We start from the raw sequence: 20,529 nt of genomic DNA, 5'->3' as shown, positions 1-20,529 counted from the left end.
ACACTGTCAATTCAAACCTACGGAAATACACTGCATATCACTAATATCGCATTTTGCAAAATTACTTTATTTGCTAAAAATAAACAAATACTAACAAAATTGCAACCAAATTATTTATTGATGTGGCAATCTGACAGTGCATGTTTCCAAAAGAGTCCTTAAAGCATATCCACTCTTCCTAGAAACACTAGAAAGTGGTTTACACGTGGTTACATGCAGCATGCCTGAGAATACTATAGTAAACCAGGAGAAGCTCCTGAATGCACTGCTGAAGCTCATGATTATAATACAGGTTCAGTAGCAGAGCAGTGGCACTGTAAGAATAATACATCTCTAGGTGAGCATGATAAGACAAATCCTGCCTTTTTTCAGTACTTTGGCAAGACATTGGTTTTACTTCAGCATTAAAAGACTAACACCAATGTGTAGACCTGTGGAAATAAGACAGGTGACTGTGGCCAGCCAACCACCTGCTAATTTCATACATGATGTAAACTTATTTTGTTGCTACTAAACATTAAAACATATTATTATTATTCCCAATACAGGGCTTTATCACCAAGTCTTGCGTCGTTTTTAAAAAAAAGACAATTTAAGAGAACATATTTTGGGAAAATATTATCTCAGTTCTAATTAGTAAACATACACACACACAGCTACCAAAACAGAAAAAAGACTCATACATACTATAAAATCTGAACTGAAAGTGACCGACCACACACACACACACACAATAAGTACACCTAAGCTGTAAGAGGCAGTACAAAAACATCATAAATAGTACAATACTGCCCTTTCTTCCAAAAACAGTCAACAAGCTTGACTGATGTGAAGCTACGTCACTGGAATAATTCACTGCTTTGGGAAAATCAAATGAGAGAGGCTTAGATTGCATGGACGCATGTATATATAAAGATTACTGGAAACTATAGCTTCTATTCTGTGATGTAACATTTGAATAGACTGCTTAATTCTACTCGCAAAAAACATATACCCAAAATTTCAAACAAACAATATAAGGTTATACCAAAGTCTGTTTTGGTTATCAGGCACCGTAGTGGTCACACATCAGGTTTTTGGACACAATCACAGCTTTAGTCAGAGTCAGAGTCATCATCTGTGAGGAAGAAGAATGTGTTATTCTGGAAGAAAGAGTCTCGGAATAACGACAGGAAAGAGAAAAAACAAAATGGGGAATTCCCAGTGAAAATAATCTGCCATAGAAGTTTAATGCATGTGACTCTGCATAACAGTTGCTAGAACAGTTTACTTATGGTGAAAGTTAATTCATACATTTAAATGATACCAAAGACTATAAAACTGACTTTGATGATACTCCAGGAGTTCTGCCTGGTCACTCACAGTAAGTAGAATAAAAGCTACACTGTGGAAAACTATTTATGAAGTTATGAAACCACACTTCCTAAGAAACCACTTCACCTTTCACTTTCTAGTCTCACTAATAGTTTTGATGCTTTAGTTTGATGTGGAAAGCTTCATGCATGTATCCTGTGAATGAAACTCCAGCAGAGAAACAAAAAGAGTAAGTTTGGAATTGTAAAATATAACAATTTAAAATAACTGTTTTATATTTTAATATAGGCTACTTTAAAATATGTATTCTGTGATGGCAAAGCTTAATTGTCAGCAGTCATTCCTCCAGTCTTAAGTGTCATTCTGATATGCTGATTTGACACTGAAGAAGCTTTTTGTTTTATTACCAATGTTAAAAACAGATGATGCTTAATATTTTTTGTGGAAACTGCCATATAACGTTTTGATGAATAGAACATTCAAAAGAACAGCATTTATTTGAAATAGAAATCTTTTTGTAAAAATATAAATGTCTTTATGGTCACGTCACATTTACTGTCAATTTATTTCATCCTTATTGAATAAAAGTATTCATTTCTTTAAAAAAATACAAATAAATTCTTACTGACTTTTGAATGGTAGTGCTAATAAGTGTAAATAAGAACCCAGTATTGATACCTTGTGTGTTTGGTGGTTCTTCACTGGAATCACCTCCCTTGAGGAAGTTGGCCAGTTCATTAAAGATGAAGTAAAAGTCCAGCGCGAAGAATATTGTGGTAATGAAGCCAAAGACCTAACACGTGAAAGAGAAGGAAAAACAGAGACACATGAAACCAGTGCAAACATCACACAAGTCACATGTTGTATAACTAAAAAATGAACTGTGCTGTCACTGATAGTGCCGATAAAAGAGAATTTGACTGAGCTGATGTGAGCCTACCCCAGCGGCCTTTGAGGCTCCATCCACATATTTTGACACAGCCATTATAGAGATGATGAAAAAGACGATGGAAGCACTGACACAGCGCAGGAAGTCCTTGATGAAACGGTGATTTGGAAAAAAGGACAGAACTCGTATTCATGGACAAATGTTATTATCTGATGCTCTATGAAGTTCCAGCACAGCGATTTTGTAGGTCACAAAACTTACCACGAGGGGCCAGTGAAAGCCCTTAAATCTCTCATTGAACTTTGTAGAATAAGCAAACAGCAAGAAGAGGGCAGCCAAGAACTCTATTAAGGGAGCTGTGACGAAGGCAGCTGCTGTTGAAGCAGCAAAGCACACAAAACTGATGAACGACATCACCTGAGGGGACAGGATACATTTTTTTGTTAATTATTATTCTTCATTATTTTGTTCATTGCTGAAAGTTAGTGACAGGGTGAGTGCGCCAGACCTTTTAAAGAGCTATTTGCATTTCATGCCAACATTAAGTTTGATGCTTTTGACTTTTTTGGAAACTTGCATTGACAGAAGAAACTGGCTATTTATTTGTCTAAACTGTAATTATACACTGCCTTTCTCTCTCTCTCTCTCTCTCTCTCTCTCTCTCTCTCTCTCTCTGTGTGTGTGTGAAAAACTATGAGGGGTAAGAAAACCACTACTAGCCTTGATAAAAACTCCCCCTTCAGAAGAATGAGGAAAGTTTGACCTATAGCTGCAGAAAACAGCTCATTTACCCATTTATTTAACAAAGAAGCGAAAACTTTTCAGACAAAATGCCATCAAAGAATAAATAAACAGATCGATAAGAAAATGAAACTAAAATCAGAAGAATAATGTTGCACTTCAGTTCAAATACACGATTTGATCCTTTTAAAGTGTTTCATTTTTATTTTTGCTGAAGTAGCTGCATCCAAATACCAAAAAACAAAACAAAACAAAAACGCGCAACAATAACATTTAGCTGATATAACATAAAAATTACTTATAAGGCCTAGTATTATGGATACTCAACATGGCAAAAGTCGAAAAGCATACCACTTCACCGAGCAACAGTAGTCCTTTTCGGGAGGTGATGAATTCTTTACTCGGGAGAAGAGAACAGATGGTTTTCTCCGGAGCCTCGATGTCCCCCATGATCTCTTCTGTTCCGGAATAAAGTTCACTGAGATGCTCTTATCTCCACTGTGAATCAGCTACTCTTCGCAAATCGGCATAACTTTCCATGGCGTGGAAACGGAAATAATGAAACGGAGCACACAAAAGAGCAACATCTGCATTCCCGAAATCTGGAGACCGTTAATAATAAGTGAACAGAGCATGTGGGCGATACATCTCGACAGATTTAGTCCGCTCTTTGAAGCCCCTTTTATCGTTCAAAATCACAGAATTAAGGTTTCTGATACTTCGTAACTTTGTTGTTCATAATAACAGATAATAACGTTTTCAGAGTGTATTTTAAAGTCTACCATGAAAAAAAAAATATTTGAGATCAGGGAAAAGTCATGAATGCCATAAATTGTATGCACTCGATGTAATTGTTTGGGTTATATTTTTTAATGCATCACATAGCCTATTGTGTTTGAACATGGTTTAAATACATTGTTTATTCTGGGGTCAAATCAACCCCAAATTAGTAGGATAACAACAAGCTTTCAGACAAAGCGCTATATTTTACTTTGTGAAATAAGAAAACAAAATCAGTCACTGTTAATGTTGAGACAATAATGATCCTCAATTTATGGAGGAATTTATTTTGAGTGGTGATGATTTGTGGATAGGTTTCATCTTTTTGCACAATTACATGTATCCAAATATCTTCATTTCCGAAATCTGGAGATATCTGCATAACTGAACAGGTTGATCTCTCACAGGACAGAGTGGCAACCCCTTTCATTAAAAATCAAATGCATTATTATAGATATACCGGAAAGTATTTTACAATCTTGTTTTGGTTATTAAAAAAAGGTCTGTTAGTAAAATGAGAGAGCAGAGCTTTAAGTTGTCCCTGTTTGGGCTTCTGTGGTGGTTGGTTTGTTGAATGTGATTTTTTTGAAAAGGATATAACCATCCAAGGACCACAAGGCTGCAGCCACAAAGCCCACGATCTGTCAACCAAAATACTCCATAGTGAGAAACGTTCACGAGGATGGAATAGGTTTGAAAAAGTATGAAAGATTTAAGGCCTGCATAGTGCTTAAAAAGAGAAAGAGAGAGTTGCAGAAATGAAGGATATACATTCTCACCCCTCCGCTCAGAGTGCCCTTCACTGTGTATGTGGAAACTGCAACCAGGCTAAGAATACACATCAGTGTAGCTGCAAAGAATGAGTTGAACACGTCCTGTAAGAGCAACAGGGCATTAACAGTTGCAGGTATTGGTGGTGTTATACAGAGTTCTCTGAGCAATAGTGCATCGATTCAATCAAGCACATTAGATTCTCTTACAATAAGGGGCCAGAAGAAGAAAGTGAACATCGTGTTGAGTTTCAGTAGGTAGAGCAGAAGAAAACCAAGTGTGATGAAAAACTCCATGCATGTTGCTGCAATGTAGGCCGGCCTAGATGCCACTGCATAACATACAAAAGCCACAAAAACACACACCTGAAAATAAAAATAAAGATGATTTTTTAAATGGAATATTTAGTAAGAATTTTAATAAGATGACCAGATGTCACTTGACTGAACTGTGTAATGTTATTTTAGTTACCAGGTCTACATTGTTTGCCTTTTTAACAATGTTTTATTCAAAATATCAACCCCATGCCATTGCTATTTAAATAAGTAAGTGACTGCCAGTGATTGAGCTTTTCCCATCAACAATATCAACAATAACAATACTATCATGTTAAATTTGTATAAAAGTCTCACCATTTCTGATATTTTCAGTAGACCTTTTGTCGACTTCAACAAAGCCAGATCAACTTCCATTGTGGCATTAATCTTTGTATAAAATAAAATATGATGTTATTTCCTGAATGAGTGTTTCCTTTTAGTCTCAGGAAATGACTAAATGCCCTTTTCTTGGCAGTTGGACTCAAGATCTGAGATAGCATCATGTTTCAACAAGATACAAACAAACAGGTTTCCGAAAAAGGTCAACTAACTGCTTGCTGTAGGCATGTGTCAGTGCCAGACTGCCTTGTTGTTGCAATATATTTACTTTAAAAACGATAGAAATTGCACACACTATAATGGATTAGAATAATAATATTCCCCTATACATTTCTGCGTAATAATAATAATAATAAAATCAATAATAAAAAAAAAAATAATAATAATAATAACAATGCAGGCTTATCTCGAAATAATAACATCATTGTACATCTTACGAATATTTTAGCGACGAGTTAAAAATTGTGGCTTTTATTTTGACATGTTTTGGTCGGTCACTAGTGTGGCTCGTTTTGCGCATCTTGAGTTCATCACACAAATGCTTGTATGTAGCTACTAGACGTCGATAAAACATGCGAGATGGCTGTTAACGTCTTAAAAGAGTTTTGTCGTGTTGTCTTACCTCTGTATTCACACAAATCTTTGTCAACAAATGTGCTTGTCCGACAAACACCTTCACTGGGAAAGCATTTACCCGGAATTTCGCGGAGCAGCACATCTGTGAATCACCGTAAGTCCTGCTTATTTTATTTGTAATGTGTCTCGTTCCGTTCGTATTTTCTTCAGCTTTTCCCTAACCGAGTTATAGTATGCTCAGTCAGCTTTGCATTAACAGCACTGGCATGAGCTCAAGTTGCCTTGTGCATCCCCGATACTTTGACTGTTGTAGATCTGCTGCTGAATCCGAGAAAGGTTTCATGATGTTGTTTCCTTCTCAAGGGAAACTGGCTAGAAACGGCGAGGAGAAGAAATCTGTGGTGAGTTACACACTACTGCATGTATCTGGATCAATAGATCCTCTTATCTGAAGGCTGAGAAGACAGTGAACATAATATGTGACCCTGGACCACAGAACCAGTCATAAGGGGCAATTATCTGAACGCTTTCCATTGATGTATGGTTTGTTAGGATAAGACAATATTTGACCGAGATACAACTATTTGAAAATCTGGAATCTTGAGGATTTACAAAAAAATCAAAATATTGAGAAAATCGTTCTTAACAATGCAAAAAGTTCTTAACAATGCATATTACTAATCAAAAATTAAGTTTTGATATATTTACGGTAGGAAATTTACAAAATATATTCATGGAACAGAGAAAAATCAACAATTTTGACCCATACAATGTATTTTTGGTTATTGCTACAAATATACCTCAGCGACTTAAGACTGGTTGTGTGGTCCAGGGTCAGATGTTGTGTAATGTGTGTATGGGTTGTTGTTGTTTTGAAAGTTGCATCCACTTTTGTTCAGATTTGGATAGAGGGAAATATTGCAAGTGGAAAGACAACATGCCTGGAATACTTCAGCAAAACCAGTGACATTGAGGTAATGTAGTAAATGTGTAATGAATAATACTTCTCACAGTGAATACCTGAAATTCACTCCCACAATTCTTATGTATTTCTTTATTCAATAGACAACTGTCTTGTGTTGTAGGTGCTACCAGAGCCAGTGTCTAAATGGAGGAATGTGCAAGGATGCAATCCATTGGTAGGGATCAAGTAGCACATCATTATGAATATAATGAGCTTTTTCTTTCCGATCCTTCTTGTTTTAAATTTTATTTCATATTGGATTATTATATAAATGTATTTTATTCTGCCACAGGGATTGATGTACCAGGACCCATCTAGATGGGGACTCACTCTTCAGACATATGTCCAACTGACAATGCTGGATCGGCATGTCATACCAATGGCATGTATAAGTCCTCTTTCACTTCCCTATAGTCAGTTTAGTTGAGTTGCTTTTCATGTATTACTTTCTGTTCTGCAGTACAGAAACTAGCCTCCGCCTTCTGTGTGAACAGAGGAAATGGAATGTGAATCACGACTGCAATAACCTGTTGTTTTTCTTTTTGTCACCACAGTCAGCACCAATCAGAATGATGGAAAGATCTATTTACAGTGCAAAGTACATTTTTGTGGAAAATCTTTATAAAAGGTACATTTTCTTATAAAGCTTTTCTTATAAAAATGGGTAATACTTTATTTTGGTGTCCTTCTTACACATTAGATGTACTTATTATAGTAATAACAGTAAATGATGCATAATTACATGCAACTAACCCTAACCCTACAGGTTGTTAATTAATATTGCTTAGTATTGTTTTGTTACACTATATCAAAGACACCATAAAATAAAGTGTAACCACAAAGTGTACTGATCATTAAATGTGTACTAATATTAATTAATGTGAACTAATATTGAGTATTATTTTATTTGGTTGACAGTGGAAAGATGCCCGAGGTGGACTTTGCTGTTTTAAGTGAATGGTTTGAGTGGATCATAAAGAATATTGCTATTCCTGTGGACCTTATTGGTAGGGCAAATGTATCTATATAAGCATGTTGCTTGTTAGATGTATTAATGGCAAATAAATGTTGTTGTGTAATGTTTCTAACACATTTTATGCATGTTCTCATTGGGTTTTATACAGTTTATCTACAGACCTCTCCACAGACCTGCTACGAAAGACTAAATCAGAGGTGCAGAGAGGAAGAGAAGGTTATTCCACTGGTGAGCTGTTGTTGAGTTATAAGTGATACCCTGTGCATGCAAAACAGAACTGAAATGCAACAAACCTGAAACATCTCTGCTGTCAATGGTGGAAGAGCAAATGGCAGCCACATTTGAAGTTTAAAACTTAAGTTTTAGCTTAGAGATGACTTCACTTTTCATGTTATCAGAAGGCTAGATTACAAACATTACTCTTTTTTTTCATATATTTCGAAAGAGATAACACTTTATCTGTTTTTACCTTTTAGGAATACATAGAATCAATCCATAATCTCTATGAGGACTGGCTCATTCATCACAAGTCATTTGAGGTTCCTGCTCCAATTCTGGTCAGTTTCTGCCGATAGTCATTGGTTAAAAAGCCTGCAACATGATATCTCTTGTGACATATTGTATAATCACCTGTTGATGAGCTGTTCCATGCACTACATCTTGGAGTAATTTGTGCCTTCGCTTTGATGGGCAGGTAATCCCAGCAGATCATGATCTTAAGAAGATGCTGCATCAGTATGAGGAGAACAGAGAGAAGATACTTATGGCACATTGCTGAGTAAATGATCAGAGACAACGATTATCATACCAAGCTATATGTATTTCAGCTCTCAAAAGACAGATGAAGCAAGCACTTTTTTTTAACTTGAAACTGGGTTTACAAACATTCCTCCTGCAGTGGACAGTTGATTTACATAGTAGGGTTTGTAAATTAGTTCCTATGATTGGTATTTTATTTAAATGCTGACTTTTATGATTAATATTATGTATTTGCATTTGCAGTCTTTGTAAACTAGTTTAACAAGAGACATAGTCTTTTTGATTTTTAGTCTTGTTTATGGAATCATTCCATATTATCTAAAACTGCTGCACTTGGAAACATTTCCATTTTTTTCTTTCTTTTTTTTTTTTTATGTCTGTGGACATTTTAAATTCAGAATGTCAATTCCAGACCGTGCAAATATAATGTTTGTGATTTAGTCTTGCATTTTAAGACTTAAAGGTTCTTTTATTTTCATGAGTTGTTCATCCTCCCACTTGCAGACAGCGTTACTATCAAATACAAGTACCGTGGTCAGTTTATGCTACCGAAGGTGTTACTGTGACCAATGTAATTTCTACTGCATAAGGCATTGTTTTAAATAAACTGAAAAAATTATTTGAAATTTTTGATTTTATTACATTGTAATTTACAGTCACATAATTATATGACGTGCTGCACTGTAGCCTCAGTAGTATGGCACGATAAGTACATTTTTTTTTTGCACCTTGTTACTTTAAATAACGGGTAGTATAATATAGATGCCCTAGGGGCCTCATTTATAAAATGTTGTATAGAAACCTACATTTGATCTAAGATTATTTCTCAAATGTGCGTACGTGCGATTCACACAATTCACAAATTATCTTGAATTTAGTTTTTCTGTCTTGTAGACACCCTCTAATTAATGTCATTAGCATATTAAAGTGCACCAGTCAACATCTAAATCCTTTACTTGAGAATGGTCAGCGACAAGAATTTTTTTTATTTCCAAATACCTGCATTAATTTTGCTACGAGAAAAAAATATTTGTACACCTGCTTAGAACCTGGCGTGGCACTAAGCCCCTTTCCATGTGAAAGACCTTTTTTTTTTTAAATGTTAACGTTGAGATGAATTTTACCACTAAGATCAAATCTGTGCATATGCATGTTTTATAAATGAAGCCCCAAACACCATTTTGTAACACTTATATTACCCCATTAATACAAGGTTACACATCCCAGCAGAAACAAATGTTCCATTAAGACAAGTGCACATTTATCTGTCTACATTTCATAAGGCACAGTACCTAGAAAATCAAGCTCTAATAATCATTTTGACCCAAGCAGATTCATGAAAGTTATAGCAGCAAAAACCTTCATTCACTTCAAAAAAGCTATGATAGAAGTTAAAAAGTCAAAGGGCACAGCCATTCTTACTGTCACCTTCATAAACTCTAAGATACCATTCGAAATCAGGGCTTCATTAACAAGAAACTCTCTATCAATGAAAATGCTTTGCACATCATGACTAGCACAAATACATTTTTGGAGCACTGCCACACTCAAGACCACTTTAAAATCTCTACCATGGATAAGGAAGAAACAGGAATACTGTTTCTAAATCACCACGTATGTTTGGACTAGGTCGTCCTCTGGTTGCTGAGGTGAGGGACTCTTGTGTCCGTTTGAGCCCTCATTAGCAGTCTGACTGTGGTCAGTCGGTGGTCCAAACACTGGTGTACACACGCTCAGTGCACTGTGGATGTAGATTGACTGAGGAGGCTCTCTAATGAGGTTGTCCTGTGCAAGAGTGCCATCAGACCCAGCACAGCTCCCACAACCTGTGATGTTGCAGACAGGCTCCTGGGATGGGCTGCACAGGATGGGCAGGCTCATGCCATCTGGCGATTTTGTGGGTGGAGCTGTGATGACGTCATTGGGTCCACTGCATGGCTGGGCCTGTGCGGTCTCCTCTATGGGGTATTTAAGAGGTTCATGTGCACTGAGTTCCTTCATCTGCATTTTCTCCATTTGCTCAGTGAGCTCAGCCAAGCAGTCTTCCGTCGAGCCTTCACGGCTGCGTCCTTGCAACAGCTTCTCAACTTGAAGAACCAATGGTTTGTCATCTGAGGGTTGGGCTTCTACAAGTGCATTTGCGATGTGTAGTTTTCTTTGGCCTGGCGTGGTCTCAGCGTGTATGGCTATAGACTGGGGGCCACTCATGTCAGCACTGGCCTCGTAGAACAGGCCTGCATTGTGGCCCCTGGATCCAGCCCACTCCTGGGCCCTGAGAGGCTGCATAGATCTTTGAGACTTTTGGAAAATGGGCTTTTGTCGGATGGCCAGGTCTGGGTAGTTCTTCCGCATTTCTAAGATAGACTTGTCATCAGTCATAAATGAATTGGAGGGTCTTTCAACATCAGAGATAGAAGCATCTTGAGACTTATCGACTTCCTGATCAAGAAGGTTATGACTTTTAAGTGACTCCTGTCGCTCCTCTTCCTCTGGGTTTACCAGAGAGCCACCTTCAACATGCCCATCATCCTTAAAAACATCCTCATTTAGATTACAGATGTCATTGATAGGTTCTGAAACTACTTCTCCAGCACTGAAGGTCAGAGGAGCAGCTCTCATTCGGATGATCTCCAGACATTCCACATGTGATCTCTGGTTCATGAGCTCCAGAAGATGCTCACACTCTAACCGGGCAAGGAAAAGGTCAAATCCCATACTCTTGGCCTTGTCTGGATCAAAACTGTCTGACAGTCTATACTCAGTGTCTGTTTCCACGGAGTATCCAATAATCTGAAGAATACTTCTGGCAAAAGGCAATACTGGCTTGATGTAATAGACAAAGTGTCCTGTAAATGTCTGAGAAGAAGGGAAAAACAGCCCTCATTAATTGTATATTATTAAATTGTATAGTATTTAAGAATGTTTCATGTTTCTTTTTTCACTTGTAAAATAATTAAACCTTGTGCTGTAATGTGGTACTGTATTGCAACCAATTATTACAGCTTTATTACAGTTCTGCTGAGATTAACAGTACATCACTCAAAGAATCTTAGCAAAGTTTTATATATATATATATATAAAAACCCTTCTAAAACCAGAAAACAGATCAGGATAAACAGGTTAGGAGACCAGTGAAAAAGGGCTGGTTTACACTGTTTTTAGCATAATCAGCTCATCAAAAATCAAAAGTCGTTACGTATTAACTTAATACTTAGGTGTTAAAAATAATTGTGCTTGGGGGTCTTTCAGACCTCAAACAGAACATGTGTATTAAAGGAAATCAGAGACATCACCACTGCTTATAATAATAATAATAATAATCTTGAATTAACCATCCTAAACTAGTTTGCTGGTTTTATGTGGCCTTCCAGTGTCTTGTTGATGGTCTAGTTAATCTCACAGCTGGTCTGACCAAATGAAAAGTTCCCCAAACCCTTCTAAAACCATAAAACAGACCAGTCTGACCAGGGCAGGAGACCAGATAAGAACACAAACCATCTGAGGCCTGAGGTTAACTTCCTATTATCATCAGCTGGGAGAGCAGAGAGGACAGACCTATCAATAGCGGATTTTATTTACCTTTACGGTTTTAATCTCTTTCTTCCACGGAAACAAAAACAGGTTGACACAGAACATCTCCAGCAGCCCAGCAGCTTTTTTGAAGTCGTGTACTCGTCTGTGGCAGTCTCTGTACTGCGCGCACTTATAGAGAGTCTGATAGAAGTCCAGCGCTTCGAGTCTCTTGCGCGGCTCTTCCTCCGCGAGCAGCAGCACGCGTCCGGCTTCATCTGTCACCTGTGTCTCTGAGCACACGGTCAGATTGCCTTCGCAACTAACTTTCTCGTAGTACTGTACATACTTAACGAACACGTCTTTTCGCGAAACAGGCGTTTGATCGTCGACGCTGTTGGTCATGGTTGTGACAGAAAGTGATCAAGTTGATCAACTCTCATATGAGGAAGCGAAAGTAGACAGTACATGCAGATGAGGAGTGATGATGAATATGCAGGTAGCGCAAGCGACGCCGACACGGAAGAACCTCAAATATACGTCTTCTTCTTGTAGTTTAAGAACCGACCGGGATTACCTTAATAAAAGGCTTACATGTCCATACATATCTTGACCAATATGCGAAACGGTCCTGAAGGCATCAGCGACGTAACATCGATCTCATATCATTCATCTCAGCCTCAAGAGACACCTGAAATGCATATACAATGTACATTTATAACTACACTTAATTACACCAAGAGGTTTTGTCCATGATTTGTCCGAGAAACGGTTGCTGGTATATCTACATGTCTCCCTTGTTATTCTTCCTTCGAATGAAGGCAATATTACTGGCATCTAGCACTGAAAATAAGTCATTCTCATGATTTATCCAGAGGATGGCGATGTAATCACAAAATCGATGCTTACGCACGTCAAACTCGTTTTTGAGTCATGTCAGAAAGGAAAATACCTGATGGGGGAAATCCAGCTTTTAAACTAGATAACATGTGGAATATTTGAAGTATTCTTGTGTAAATACGTGGCATATGAAATGGTACATATTTATACCATAATATCAAAATACCTTAGTATTACCATCTGATAACGGCCCTAACCATGTTTTTTTGTTTGTTTTTTATCAGTGTGTAATAAAGGAAATGGGTTATGGTCATGTGCATGCTGCTGTCATGACTGATCTCTTACAGCCTAATACACGAGGCGCGAGACTGACAAGCGGTTCTTCTGAACTATAACTTCTATTCATTAGAGAATACTAAAAAAAAAAAAAAAAAAAAAACAGGGGATTGCAGGTAAAATGGGCCACTTTTTGTAAATCGTGTAATTTAGATACCCAGCTGTTTTTTAATTTTTTAATTTATTACTTTTGTTAACTTTACAGTCCAGCTATAATATTTAAATTTGAATATGGATCATGTAAAGTGTTATTTGCATGGTATAACATATACCATAAACATTTATAGATCATGCACTCCAGAAAAAAAAAAATATATATATATATATTAGGTAAAGTACCATTCCTTATATATCAAAAATTATTCTGCTCCTAATTAAAAACACATGGTTTATTAACACATATTATCAAACAAACATATTTTACAACATATTTAACAAATCCAAAAATATATAACCTACAGGTTCCGAGTAAAATAAATCATGTGTAAATCCTTATCAATTCATGTGTGAAATTCCAAACAACTGAACGATCATGTTGTGTTGACATTACGTTTTTATTAAATGTGAATATCAGAACTTTCAGAAATCAGAATAATAACAAAATGAACTCTATATGTTAAAAGTGTGACTATAACACAAGCAACAACAAATAGTCTATAAATAATAATAGGAACTTTTAAAATGGTAACTATATGTGACCCTGGACCACAAAACCAGTGATAAGGGTATTTTTTTTAAATTGAGATTTATACATAATCTGTAAACTGAATTGATGTATGGTTTGTTAGGATCAGACAATATTTGGTCGAGATACAACTATTTGGAAATCTGGAATCTGAGGGTGCAAAAAAATCAAGATATTGAGAAAATCGCCTTTAACGTTGTCCAAAGTAAGTCTGTAAGTTTTTAGCAATGCATATTACTAATCAAAAATTAAGTTTTGATATATTTACGGTAGGAAATTGACAAATTATCTTCATGGAACATGATCTTTACTTAATATCCTAATGATTTTTGGCATAAAAGAAAAATTGATAATTTTGACCCATACAATGTATTGTTGGCTATTGCTACAAATATAGTCGTGCAACTTAAGACTGGTTTTGTGGTCCAGGGTCACATTTGTAAAAATGTTTTTCAGTCTATGTTCTCTAAACACTTTAAATGTACTTTAATTGTGTCCATATTTTAAAGCTTTATATTCTGCATCTACATTTTGCTCCTCTCATCCTTTCTTCATTCCACAGATTGAACTGAATGCCTCGACTTACCTGAATCCCACTGGCCCACTTTATCTAACACATTCAGACAAAGTGGCCCAGCAATATTTAAACACCTTACAAAAAACGAACTAATTTTTAAACAAATTCTTTGCATTTTATTCCCCGTTAACTGTGGAAACAAAAACAGCAAGAACTGTCCCAATAATATTTGTTTCCATTTAGAGAGCAACCTTATAATTTAGAAAGGACATGTTTGAATGGTAGAGTAACATAGTGAGTCTGTTCGGAATAGAACAATATCAATAGATATACCATGAACTCAATATCACATGACACATGAAAAAATGTATCCTGAATATAGACATATCCATATTACAGCATCATAAAATGCACAAAAGCACTTTTGTCACTAAATAAAGAGTTGCTGGTTGTAGAGAATAACAGGAACTGTTTCAATGTAAAATTGGAGGAATCGATTCTCAGAATCTCACTTATGTTACCTTATCTGGCCTGAAAATAGTCAGATGGTAAAATTCACATTAATTACAAGTGTCTCAATCATGTATAAACGAACCTTAAATGGTTGGACTTGTATTTCTGTACTGTAATTAGTGTGACAGAGTTGTGTGTATCACCATGCGTGTTAGCTCTGGATGAAATGAGCATTCCTCTGGTATAGTTTAATAGAAGTGGAGCTCTGGGATAAGAGGCTAATTAAGGGCAGAGCTATGGCACAGGCCATCTGTTCAGGATGCTTTCTTTGAGCCCACCACAAACAGGCAGGAGAGAGATGAACATCCATATCAGAGCTAGCGAGAGGCTCGTAATGCATTATGAATGACAGGAGTCAATGAGCAAAATGGTTCAGGAAATATTCTGTCCATCTGGAAGCCTTTAGTGTACAATCAACATCTGTTACTAAACTGCACAACATTCTCTGAAACTTGCCAGCAGTAACTGAGCACAACAAAATCCTACATTGGTATTTTACTGAATTCAATATATATACGAGTCAGTTTTTCGAAACGTATTTCAACAAAGGATTAAATGGACATCTTGATAGATAGAAGTTTTGTGTTTTTTTTTATTCAGAGGATACAGTGGTAAAGGAATAAAGACTCTAATACAAAACATACATCAATATCTGCAGCTCTATGAAACAGCATTATCACGTTGGACAACTGACCACAACATAGTGACAGAGAAATAACACATTTGAGATGTATTCATTAAATGTAAGTCAACATTTACAATGGGTTTCGATGCTAAGGTGCTATTCTGGAGCAAGAAACATATCCATGTGGTCTAATGAAACTGCTGAAACAGATTAGCATACAAATGTAAGCCAGTTTAAAGTGATTTTCCTGAACGTCAGCTCACTAGATGCAGCTTAAATACACAAAACCCTAAAACCGACAGAAAATAAATACTATGTGACCAATGGGAAATAGATCTTCATTGAGAATTTAGCAATATTCCTTTAAATCTGTACTGTATGTGTTTATATTATCTTTATGCACACAGAGTTGCTACAGCCTTGCTAACAAGTGTGAATTAAAGGAATAGTTTATCTCAAAAATGAAAAACTGCGGAAAATATACTCAAATTCACCGACATATTGGATGGCCTTATACTTTATCAGAACAGATTTGAAGAAATTCAGCATTCAATGAACAATAATCAAGTCGATCGACCTTTAGAAGCAAAAAGCGGCGTGTTTGTAATAAACAAATCCATCTTTAAAACGTTTTTAACTTACATTTATTCATTTAGCTGACGCTTTTATCCAAAGCGACTTACAATTGCTATATATGTCAGATGTCGCACGCCTCTGGAGCAACTAGGGGGTTAAGTGTCTTGCTCAGGGACACATTGGTGTCTCACAGTGGATTCGAACCCGGGTCTCTCACACCAAAGGCATGTGTCTTATCCACTGCGCCATCACCACCACCAACTTCAAACTCTTCTGACTAAAATATGAGTCAACTATCCATAATATTGCACTCAGTGAAAAAGTAGTCTCGTCTGCACTGTTTACAAATGGAAACAAACCTAAATATTTGGTTTGTAAAAGGACTTCGGGGATGGACTTTTTCAGCGTTATTATGGATTCTAAATTAAGGCAGATTTAGAGATAAAAATGCCTTAATGATGAATTTGTTCCTTACAAACATGCTTTTCACTTCATAATATTGTTAATTGATGGACTGGAGACATGTTGATTACTTCTGGATTATTGTGATGTTTTAATCAGCTGTTTGGACTTTCATTCTGATGGCACCCATTCACTGCTGAGGATCCATTGGTAATCAAGCAATGCAATGCGAAATTTCTTCACATCTGTTCCGATGAAGAAACAAACTCTATCTACATCTCTGGATGGCATAAGGGTACATTCTCTGCAAATTTTCATATTTGGGTGAACTATTCCATTAGACTCAAGGGTTTACAGACACAGTATTATTATTACAGTGTGGTGGAAACAGCTAATACACCTCTACTCATTACATCATAGAACATCTGGACCATTTCTTCATCTAAGGTGTTGACCGATACAGCTCACGCATTTACAGAGCTATATGAGCAAAAACGAGACAGGCTCGACATCTACAAAATGACCTTGCAATGCTACTTCAGATGTGTTGTTATAAAAGTAGCCTTTCTTCATAGGTGATGAGTATAAACTTTTAAACTAAACATTGGTGGAAGTCAAAAGTACTATGAGAGTCCAAAGTTGACATCCATTCAAACTACAATAAATAAATAATAGTGGGCCATTTAATATTCATTTCTGCTTTGAGCTGCTTTTCACTACACAAGAAACGCATTCATGCATCAAATTCAATTTAAAGATCCCTTACAGACCCTGTTTTCTGTAGGTATTTACTTTCGTGCTGAGGGAACGTGGCGAGAATAGAGGTGAGGTGTCATGCAGTGTCATTTCTGGGCAGCTTTTAAATATATAAATAAATATATGTATATATGTGTGTTTTGAAATGAAATTTTCTTCACTTTAGCATGTTAATCTAACAGTCATGGTGATTAATAGGCACATTGTATATTAGAAACATGCATGTGGCGAAGCCATGGTGTTACAATGAATAAAGTGGGCAATGTCAGAACAAAAACAGGAACAAATCTGATACATACATGTTTTGGAAGCACAGAATGTGTCCAGCAAGAAATATCTATCATAATGACATCGATGCTACAACAGGTTTGCAACTGAGCTACTTACCAGTCTCAGCTCTTATGTTCTAATGTACACAGCATCAGTGCAGTTAAAAGAACAATTGTTTTACACCCTTTGGCAAAGTGTTCCCTAAATCCCTTTCTAACTATAGTTTGTATTGTCATATGCATTGATATCACTTATCACACATCTGCTGTTCACCTAATACGATCTTCAGATGCATTTGAGACTTTAGGAAAACAGTAGTCTCTGCAAACAGAAGGATATATAAATAAATCACAGTGATCTGTGAAATAGATGTAGAAGCCTCTCCTTTGTCCAAGACAATATTCACAAGATGTTAATTGATGGACTAGAGTCACATTGATTACTTTTGTAATCTTTTCTTGTGATATTTTTACCAGCTGTTTGGACTCTCATTCTGACGGCACCCATTCATTGGTGAGCAAGTGATTGTAATTTTTAAGTATATTTAAATTTTTGAATGAACTATTCCTTTAAGATTATGTTAATATAACAAAATTTAAATCATATTAAGACTTATCAGGAACCTTGGTTTAGGCCCCTAGTGGGCCCTGGCCCTCTGGTTGAGAACCACTGATGTAAAGGAGAAAAGAAATGAAATAATGTGTAAAAAGTATGGATTAAATGCATATTGATTTTCTGATGACATTCAAATTTTCTATTAAAGGTAATTTCTCATCTTTGCTAGTTATTCTATTTATTAAATTTACAAAATATCATCTTAAAAAAACTTTCAGTTTACAAAAAGTAAATATAGCAGTCAACATTTGAAATGGATCGAAAAAGTTCATCAAAGTTGTCCTAAGACACATTTTGGTTTTAGGACAAACTTTGATGAAAGGTTTTGATCCACCTCAAATGTTGACTAGTGTAGTTAAAACCAACCCCCAAATTAAAATAAATAAACAAAAAAACAAACAGAAAAGTTGTAATAGACCTGTTGGACATGCACAGTCACTCATGCAGGAACACACATTTTCACTCTAAAAAGAAAGACAAATTTCTATTCCTATTTAAATTACGGTCCCAGGTTTATTAAGAGGCTTTCTGCTCTTTTCTGACGTCCAGAAGGGCACATTTCAATGGTTGTTGAAATTGGTGTTTGTGATATTTAAATCATCTATCAGTCTACCAGTACGCATAGACATCTAATTACACCATAAGCAAAAGACAAGGTGAGGTGACGCACAAAAAAGTGGTCGATAGCCCTGTGCTCTCATGGCGGCTCCCGCTGTGTCACAGAAAACAGAAGGTGCAGTGTCTGTGTCGGCTGAAGTGAGAGGTAATTGTGGGCTCCAGCAGGTGTCAGTTTCAGCTCTCGACTCAGAAGACCCCAGCCACACAATAGAGTCCCTCTCAAAGCTGGTGCACAGGAGAGGCCCGGATTACAGGATCCTGTGGGAAACGCTGTCCTGAGGACTGCTGTCTGCTGTAGTGTGTTTGAGCAGATCCAGGGGCATCAGAGGAAGAGGCTGGTTTTGTTCACTCACTACTGCCTCGTATGGGGGCGCCTCATCTAAAGGTAAGGCTGACAAAGAGATGGAAGCGATTGGCTGGTGCCTGAAGTCCTGTAGTCTGGTTGGGTAATGGGAAGAGCCACTTGCTGACACCCAAGACGCACCAGCAAGCAGATCCTCCATCTCTCTGTGACGATGTGGGGCGGGATGCTCCCAGCACGGGTCTGTGAGGGAGTAGGGGGGCGGATCGTCCGTTGGAACATATATCTGCGTCCCTTGTCCCACACACTCATCATAACTGAAAGAAAAGACCATTTTGCAATAAATATTATTATATATACACATCTGATTTCAAATAACATCTCAACAATATTATGTAATTGATGTATATATCAATATACTTTACTACAGTCAAAAATTTGATAAAATGCTTTTTTAGGGAAGCACATAGTATGTCCTGTATACATGGTATACTAACCACTAGAGGGCAGAAAATGTATTTATGCTAAGAACCCTGAAATATGATTATCTCCTTACTAAATACCTATATTCTGTATGGGAAAATTATATGGTTTGATATTATAAAGTCAACGTGGTGTTTCCAGAATTAAACAATTGACTTTTAAACTGAATAAAGTCGAAATACTACAAGAATAAAGTCGAAATATTACGAGAATAAAGTCGAAATACTACGAGAATAAAATATTCTCGTAGTATTTCAACTTTATTCTCGTAATATTTCGACTTTATTCTCGTAGTATTTCGACTTTATTCTCGTAGTATTTCGACTTTATTCACGTAGTATTTCGACTTTATTCTTGAATCATTTCGACTTTATTCTCGTAATATTTTGACTTTATCTCGTAATATTTCGACTTTATTCTCGTAATATTTTGACTTTATCTCGTAATATTTCGACTTTATTCTCGTAATATTTCGACTTTATTCTCGTAATATTTCGACTTGATTCTCGTAACATTTCGACTTGATTCTCGTAGTATTTCGACTTTATTCTCGTAGTATTTTGACTTTATTCTCAAATCATTTCAACTTTATTGTCGTAGTATTTCGACTTTATTCTTGAATCATTTCAACTTTATTCTCGTAATATTTCGACTTTATTCTCGTAGTATTTCGACTTTATCTCGTAGTATTTCGACTTTATTCTCGTAGTATTTCGACTTTATTCTTGAATCATTTCGACTTTATTCTCGAATCATTTCGACTTTATTCTCGTAGTATTTCGATTTTATTCTCGTAGTATTTCGACTTTATTCTTGAATCATTTCGACTTTATTCTCGTAATATTTCGACTTTATTCTCGAATCGTTTAGACTTTATTCTCGTAGTATTTGACTTTATTCTTGAATCATTTCAACTTTATTCTCGTAGTATTTCGACTTTATTCTCGTAGTATTTCGACTTTATTCTCGTAGTATTTCGACTTTATTCATGTAGTATTTCAACTTTATTCTTCAATCATTTCGACTTTATTCTCGTAATGTTTCGACTTTATTCTC

General features: G+C 36.3%; 4 protein-coding genes across 8 annotated transcripts in view; 1 reads left to right on the top strand and 3 right to left on the bottom strand.

The window, feature by feature from the left end:
- Window positions 1–49: 49 nt before the first annotated feature.
- LOC306872061 (CKLF-like MARVEL transmembrane domain-containing protein 3) lies at window positions 50–5,193 on the bottom strand. 2 transcript variants are annotated; one of them, XM_079420406.1, is made up of 7 exons: window positions 5,128–5,193; window positions 4,705–4,860; window positions 4,504–4,599; window positions 2,465–2,620; window positions 2,255–2,350; window positions 1,993–2,107; window positions 50–1,117 (listed from the first exon to the last, which is right to left on the bottom strand). In XM_079420406.1, exons 1-7 carry the CDS (start codon window positions 5,185–5,187, stop codon window positions 1,095–1,097), a joined length of 702 nt encoding a protein of 233 aa, XP_079276532.1. In that variant the 5' UTR covers window positions 5,188–5,193; the 3' UTR covers window positions 50–1,094. The 2 variants fall into 2 exon arrangements, with proteins under 2 accessions (XP_079276532.1, XP_079276533.1); XM_079420407.1 differs by lacking the exon at window positions 2,255–2,350.
- Window positions 5,194–5,629: 436 nt separating this feature from the next.
- On the top strand, window positions 5,630–9,050 carry tk2 (thymidine kinase 2). Of its 4 annotated transcripts, none has more exons than XM_079420372.1 (10): window positions 5,630–5,881; window positions 6,091–6,128; window positions 6,627–6,701; window positions 6,813–6,866; window positions 6,984–7,073; window positions 7,246–7,319; window positions 7,610–7,698; window positions 7,816–7,895; window positions 8,144–8,224; window positions 8,372–9,050. In XM_079420372.1, exons 1-10 carry the CDS (start codon window positions 5,731–5,733, stop codon window positions 8,447–8,449), a joined length of 810 nt encoding a protein of 269 aa, XP_079276498.1. In that variant the 5' UTR covers window positions 5,630–5,730; the 3' UTR covers window positions 8,450–9,050. The 4 variants fall into 4 exon arrangements, with proteins under 4 accessions (XP_079276498.1, XP_079276499.1, XP_079276496.1 ...); XM_079420373.1 differs by having other exon boundaries at window positions 8,375–9,049; XM_079420370.1 differs by having other exon boundaries at window positions 8,362–9,049.
- Window positions 8,800–12,798, bottom strand: LOC306872027 (uncharacterized protein). Its single transcript, XM_079420357.1, has 2 exons — window positions 12,006–12,798; window positions 8,800–11,282 (listed from the first exon to the last, which is right to left on the bottom strand). Exons 1-2 carry the CDS (start codon window positions 12,339–12,341, stop codon window positions 10,029–10,031), a joined length of 1,590 nt encoding a protein of 529 aa, XP_079276483.1. The 5' UTR covers window positions 12,342–12,798; the 3' UTR covers window positions 8,800–10,028.
- Window positions 12,799–18,010: 5,212 nt separating this feature from the next.
- Window positions 18,011–20,529, bottom strand: part of LOC306872629 (protein BEAN1-like) — a 72,565-nt gene continuing 70,046 nt past the window's right edge. Inside the window, exon 6 of the mRNA XM_079421279.1 lies at window positions 18,011–19,307. Within this exon, the coding sequence (XP_079277405.1) occupies window positions 18,938–19,307 (370 nt within the window). The 3' untranslated portion in view covers window positions 18,011–18,937. The remainder of the gene's footprint in view (window positions 19,308–20,529) is intronic.

This window comes from Barbus barbus, assembly GCF_936440315.1.
Source record: "Barbus barbus genome assembly, chromosome: 1".
Classification (NCBI taxonomy): Eukaryota; Metazoa; Chordata; class Actinopteri; order Cypriniformes; family Cyprinidae; genus Barbus; species Barbus barbus.
The sequence above is the reverse complement of the archived record's forward strand: the minus strand, read 5'-3'. Positions and strand labels throughout refer to the sequence as shown.